Genomic DNA, 6602 nt, shown 5'->3' with positions numbered 1-6602 from the left:
CCAGTCCCGAGTCCAGGGGCGCGCAGTCCGGTGCCCAAGGGGCAGCAGCTCCTTCCTGCCGCCGCCGGCAGAGCTGGCAGAGGGTGCTGCGCCGCCACGCAGCAGCTTGCCCTTGCCCAGCTGAGGCCTGCCACTGCACGCGAGAGAGAGGTTTTTTTTATTTTCCCTCTCCCCCTTAAAAACTCTGCTAGTGTGAGTGATGAACGGTGCTGCTGGGGTTGTATTCCCTGGTGTGGAACAGGAAACGTGGCTAACTACGTAACTGGTCCCTAGGCTGGGGGGGATAATGCTTACCTTACAGGCAGTGGAGTTTGAGAAAGTAACATGTCAGGTAATTTTGGGGTTTTTTTTTAATCCATCCACTCTCTCGTAGCTCAGTGTGCCAGTTAACTTGTTTTCAACGCAAACAGGTTGTAATGTTTTTCACAGTGTTAACAAAAGGCTGGAGGTTTCCTGGGCCAGGACAGTTTGGAGGTTTTTTGGTTGTGTTTTTGGTGGTGCTCCTGCCGTGTGCAGCACGGTGTGGCAGTGCTGGCTGCTGTCACACCATCATGTCACACTCCACAGTGAAACAACAAGGCAGCCCTCCCTCCCCGCTGCAAAAGCAGGGTTTCCCAGCGCTACAGCCGCCTTTATGGACAGCTCTGGCCCACTTGTAGTGCTTCCATGAATTCCTTTCGGAAGTGGGGTGCGATGGTCACCACTCCCCCAGTTCCCGCCCCCCACTGCCTCACAGCTCTGGAGTCCTGTTCCGGGCCCGGGATCAGCTCTCGGGGCAGACTGAAGGGACCGGGAACATCCACAGCACTTTGAGCCCTGTGCTGGGACTTGCCCCCAGTGGGATCAACCCCTGCGCACGTGTCTGTGCCTGTGTCTGCATGTGCGTCTGTCTGCGTCTGCATGTGTCTGTCTGCATGTGTGTGTCTGCGTTTGCTTGTCTGCCTGCGTGTGTGTTTGCACGTGTGTGTGTGCATGTCTGAGTGTGTGTGGGGGGGTATCTGTGTGTTTGTGTGTCTGCCTGCGGGTCAGTCTGCGTGTGTGTGCATGTCTGCATGTGTCTGCCTGCGGGTGTGTGGGTCTGCCTGCGCGTGGGTCTGCCTGTGCACATCTGCCTGCACGTGTGCGTGTCTGCATGTGTTTGCCTGCACATGTGTGCACATGTGCATGTGTGCGTCTGCTTGCGCGTGTGTACATCTGCGTGTCTTAGTGCGCGCATGTGCTTCTTCCTGTGTCTGTGCATCTGCGTGTCTGCCTGTGTGCACGTCTGCATGTGTGCCTGCACGTGTGCGTGTCTCTGTGCATCTGCATGTGTTTGCTTCTCTGTGTGTGCACGTCTGCACCTGCATGCCTGCGTGTGTGCATCTGCGTGTCTGTGTCTGCCTGTGTGCCTGCACGTGCTCGAGTGTCTGTGTGCCTGTCTGCGTGTGGGGGTGTGTGTCTGCCTGCGTCTGCATCTGTGTGTGTTTTTTGCTGCAGCCGCACATGAAACATCGCACCTGGTGCAGCTGTTTGTTATCTCACCTTTTTTTGGTGAGATCTTTTAACATTGCTGAACTCTACTATTCTATGCGTAGAAGAAAGGAAAGCCGTAAGCTGCAACGAGGTAGTAATTTCTCTTTTTCCTCTTCCTTCCTTTTTAGGCCGAAGTGAACACATTCCCTGGGTATGAGCATAAAGATCGCATACGAGTGTCGCTGCTCAATTACAAGGATAAACTGTATAAAATTCAGTTTAACATTGTGTAAAAGCATGTAATAAATTGTGTTGACATACATGGAAAAGTTGTCTGTTGCAAAAGCAGAAGCAGCTGTAGCGGAGGAGTGGGGAGTGCTGCAGGATGGAGCAGTTTTACTCTCCCACTGCATCACGGTGGTCAAAGCATTACTAAACCCCCCATACTCGCCATTAACAGAACCAGAGCGCTTCAGCATTCTCATACCCACCTCAGCAACCGCCAATGCCTCGTCCCTCCGACCGCCCTTCTCTCAGTCTGTCATCCGGTTCTGAAATACTTCCATGCCTGTAGCCAAAGCAGTGTGGGATGGAAAGACCACTCAGGAGACGGGATACAGGTGATCAAGTTTTTATTATCATGCGGAACAAAATTAACATCAGGAAAAACCTGCCCTGCGCTCCCCCAACCCAAACGCCGGGTGCCAGCCCACACTCCAGCTTTACAGGCAGCACCCTGAGCAAACGCCCCTCGAACATTTGCAGGACCGCAAAGCGCAACATCCCGTACTTCCAGGCAGGCAGAGACACTCCCGGGAGCCTAAAACCCCCTCTGACCTTTCCCAGCAGCCGCAGAGCTGCATGCCGAAGGGTTTTCAGCTGCCTCCCTGCACGTCCGTAGAGATCTCGTGTCGCTGCAGAGGACCGGCTCAAGAGCTGTCCTGTTTTTCATGTGAACAACAGCCGCAGCCTTTACGCACAAATAAGGTCTCTTATAAGGTCTCAAATAAGGCTGCACGATGCGGGACACAGCAGCATTATTACTATTTACACTAAGTGCCCCGTTTCCAGTTTAATCCTCTAACACGGAAATGGCGTGGGTCTCACTTGCTCCTTGTGGGACGAGGCACGCTGGGTTTGGATGCAGGACTGCCCAATCTTGTAGCTGTGTACCGTTGGTACACAGAACTACGAACGCTAAATCCGCATCTCCATTCACCTCTGGTGTCTCACCCCTGCAAAGCAGTGTGCCCACACCTGAATTCGAGGCTTTTCTTATTTTAACACTGCTTACAACTACTCGTCTACTCGATGGGACAGCAAAATGGAAACGTCTCTGATAACTACCCCGAGGGGGAAAAAAAAGGAGCAGAAAATCTATTTGCAGTTGCCCCCTGTGAAGTGCTCCGGCTCTGAGGGGCACTAAGGGAGTCAGAACTTGGGTGGCTCAACACGCCGAGGCCTGGAGGGCACCAGGAGAGAGACATCCCTGGTACAAACTACCCCCAGCCACCTAAATGACCTCAGCTCTGACACGCTTTGTGAGGCGGTTGCAGGCAGTGTAATGAATAGAAAATCCCCTCCGAGCAATTAAACCACCAACCCCTAATCAAATTTGTACAAACCCAAATGCATTCGTCACATATAAATACACCAGTTTTCTATGGACTACAAAACATTCTGTGGTCTTGCAGGCTAAAGTAGGCTTCCAGTATAAACCAGACCAAACACAACAGTGAGGCGCTACGTGCTTCGTCAGGAAGCCACCACCGCTTTTTGGAGTAACACAAAATTCCTTGAGGTAACGGCAACAAAGAATGATGTAGCAAGAAGTGTGAAACCTCTTCACACCGTGTTTCAAATCAGAATTTCTAGTAGGTGAAAAGCATTCCCCTTTCATCTCACCTTCATTTTGATCCAACAACTCAAGAAGCGAAATGCCGGGTTTATTACAACCATTTTTTCATGTGCACAAGGGGGAGAGGTGGATCAAAGCAGCCCTGAACCTCCTGTGTCATGGCGAGGATTTAGTATCTAAACGCTGGGGAATCCCAACTCCTCCGGTTCCCACAGCGAGGTGGGAAGTGCAGTGCCACCATTCGCTTTGACCACCGCAGTGTGGTCACCAAGTCACAGTGAGGGTCTCCCAGAGGAAGGTCCCAGATGCCTCAAGGCCCTTCCCTCCCAGATCAGTGCAGGTCATCAGGTCTCACGTGGTGCACACCTCAGAAGCCCTACGCCCCCCACCCCCTAAAACACCCCAGGAGAACTTTCACAGCTTTGTTTGATTTTTCGATACCGATTTGCATAGCGAGCCCACGGCCAGAGGGCTGAGCCCAAGAGATGGAGCTGTGAGTGTTCATTGGCCTCTTACACCCGGCACTGATGTAGCACGGTTGATGGTCAAAGGCAACCGGGACAGGGACGTGGTATTTCCAGTGCAGCCGGACACAGGGATTCAAAACACTCCCAATTCTGCTTTCCATGCGCCTCTGCTCAGCAGCAGCACGCTTCCACCCCACGCGTTTGAGGAGGAGACCGTTCCCGACTCGCACACGCAGACACACGCGCACACGCAGCTCGTTTTGGGGCGAGGGCGCTCTGTTCTCACTGCGCCCCGCGGCTGCTTTGGGCACCCCTCGCGACAGTCGCAACGCCCTTCTCCCCAGCAGAGGCGCAGCTCCCAGCGCCTGCAGATTTCAGTACAAGGAAGGCTCAGACTGGTTTTAGTCCCAAGAGACTTTAAACACCATGAAGCTCCTTCCCCTCGGACCGCCAAAGAACACAGGCAAGTGTCTTCTCTTCACATTCCCCCCGAACAACTCTAGAAACCATCATCAGCTACAACCATTTTTTGGTCACCTCTCTCTGTGACGGCGTCCCCTACAAGGGACTGGTCGAATACTGCTGGATGAGCTGCTTGTGGCAGGGATCGCAGACGCGCTCGGGGTTAATGCTGGACGGGAGGGGCAGCTCATTCGACGAACAGGCTTCACAGAAGATGCCGCCGCAGTTCTTGCAGATGTTCTGGAATGCAGGAGGAGGACCGAAAAATTAAGGAGAGGCTCAAGATGCAAGCAACGCCAAGAAACTCAGTGTTTTCTTTCGTTGTCTTTCCCTCAACCCAAATCTTCCACTGGGCTAAAGAAAGACACTCCAAAACTCCACTCTTGTCCCCTCTGGAGACCAGAAGTTTACTCCTGTGCTGAGGACCAGTTTATAGCAAAGCTCCTTAGGGCAAATGAGAGTAGGAGAAGGCTTATAGTAAAGCCGGTACGAGTTACCAACAATGAACCATTCCAGTTCTAATTGACTCCGCCTACCACAGCATTTTGTCACAAGAGGTGAAGGTGTGTATTTTATATACACACATAAACTGTAAACACATCGGAACAACAGGCCTCGCCCACGACCAGTATTTAAATGCGCAGAGGCATTTGGAAATACATCAGGGTCGGATGTGACGCTGTGTGGCATTTGCTTTGCTTTGACCTCACGTGTTTTCTCAAACACGGGAATGGGAAAGACTGGAAAATCTACGCAGAGGTCCCGCACGTGCACAGGAGAGGTTCACGGGGTGTCTGGGGGGCAATCAGGCCACCCCTCACTGCCTCTTCTAAGCATCGTGGTCCTGCAGCGCTGGGGAGGAGAGGAACGCCGTCTTTGCGGGCGCTGCCGAGCGGGCTGGCTGGGGAACAGCTCTTGACTCTGGCAAAATCCCTAATTGCCAGCCCTGTCCCTGTGCCCGTTACCTCCTCAGGTAACCTCCCTGCGCTCCCCAATCCGCCCCCCCAAAATTTCCCAAGACCTATTAGGAACCGAGGTACCGGTTTGTCTTCACCCAGGGGCGGAGGTCAGAGCCCTGCGCGCCACGTGGAGTGGAGGTGGCACTGCTGAGAGCGCTCCTCCCTGCTCCGCAACCGCCTGTTGGTTCAGGTCTTGGCAGATCCATTGGGGGAAAGACACAACCCAACGCCGCCTTCCAGCTCCCCCCTGCAGTACTGGCAGCGGCGTGACCAGGACGCCTGCTGCACTGACAGCAGTTGTTGCAGCGCCTTGACTTGTTTCCTTGCAAACCGCGCCGGCGCCTCAGCATCAGTGAATTATTTGGGTGAAGGCAGCGCTCCCGCTGAACGCCCTTTTGGTTATCATCCCTCTAGATTCCGACTGTAAAGCAGCGAGGAAGGCAAGAGGGGCTGAGCCACGAAAAAGAATAAAAATAAGAGAGAAAGGCAAGGTGCCCTAAGTGGAGAAATGACACACAAGTGTCAACACCTCCTATTCTCACTTCTGATTGATCCCAGAAAAAAACCCCACTTAGCTAAAAAGGGAAGAAGCTGCTAAGGGAAAGGAAAACCAAATCACTGAACTGAGAGCAGAGTGAGGAACCCTCAGCCATCCACTGTTTAACAAGTTTAAGGGCAAAAGGGACTTCAGAAAAGGGTTTGTTTCTTTGTCCCAAGTCCCCAGTAGGAAATCTGTGCTGTTTGAAAATGAAAATCAGAGGAAACACATTCACCAGATGACAGAGATGACGACACGAGTCTTGAGAGTTACCTTTTTTTTGCTCCGGCTGCTTTCCTCCTGGCACAGCTGGCAGATCTCGGCATTTCCAGGTCCTGACAGCTGGTCCTAAACCCCAAGTGAAAAAGGAGACATTCTGCTTTACACAGCACCGGTATTAGAGCTCTGCAGCTGATCCTCGTCTTACAACAGGGAGGAACATTGCCCATGGTTGTGTTTTTAACCCCTCTCCGTCCACAGCACACCGTGGAGCCGCACAGGACCACTGAGCATTTGCAGGATGATCTACAGTTGCAGCGCCTACACCAACAGGGCAGAGCGGGAAGCAGAGCACGGCTGCGTGAGCCAAGGACCACACAGCTCCGCTTTCAGGCCGAGTCCACGGCTGCTGGCCCAGCAACGAGGTGGGACCTAAACAGCTTTTTCACTGTGAAAAAGAGCTGACAGATGCAGAAATTCCCCCGAGACGGGACACAATGCCAACGCTGCAGCATCCCATTGGCGGTCAGGGGTCTCCCCCTGCTTTGCCAGGCTCCCGGGGGAGAAAGAATGGATTCCCGTCTAGTTGATATACATGGGAAAACCAAAACCAAACCAACCGACCAAAACAGCCCTTCCTTCTACCC

General features: G+C 53.1%; 2 protein-coding genes across 2 annotated transcripts in view; one reads left to right on the top strand and one right to left on the bottom strand.

Annotated features, from left to right (window-relative positions):
- Positions 1-1745, top strand: part of GRSF1 (G-rich RNA sequence binding factor 1) — a 13396-nt gene extending 11651 nt beyond the window's left edge. The window contains exon 10 of the mRNA XM_009886496.1: positions 1641-1745. Within this exon, the coding sequence (XP_009884798.1) occupies positions 1641-1745 (105 nt within the window). The remainder of the gene's footprint in view (positions 1-1640) is intronic.
- A 2537-nt stretch (positions 1746-4282) lies between these two features.
- The window catches only part of RUFY3 (RUN and FYVE domain containing 3), a 45093-nt gene continuing 42773 nt past the window's right edge, over positions 4283-6602 (bottom strand). The window contains exons 17-18 of the mRNA XM_009886484.1: positions 6010-6084; positions 4283-4479 (exon numbers count right to left, since the gene is read on the bottom strand). Of these exons, the coding sequence (XP_009884786.1) occupies positions 4336-4479; positions 6010-6084 (219 nt within the window). The 3' untranslated portion in view covers positions 4283-4335. The remainder of the gene's footprint in view (positions 4480-6009; positions 6085-6602) is intronic.

The sequence above is a fragment of the Charadrius vociferus genome, unplaced genomic scaffold (genome assembly GCF_000708025.1).
Source record: "Charadrius vociferus isolate BGI_N301 unplaced genomic scaffold, ASM70802v2 scaffold676, whole genome shotgun sequence".
NCBI classification, from domain to species: Eukaryota; Metazoa; Chordata; class Aves; order Charadriiformes; family Charadriidae; genus Charadrius; species Charadrius vociferus.
This window is presented reverse-complemented; position numbering and strand designations above follow the sequence as displayed.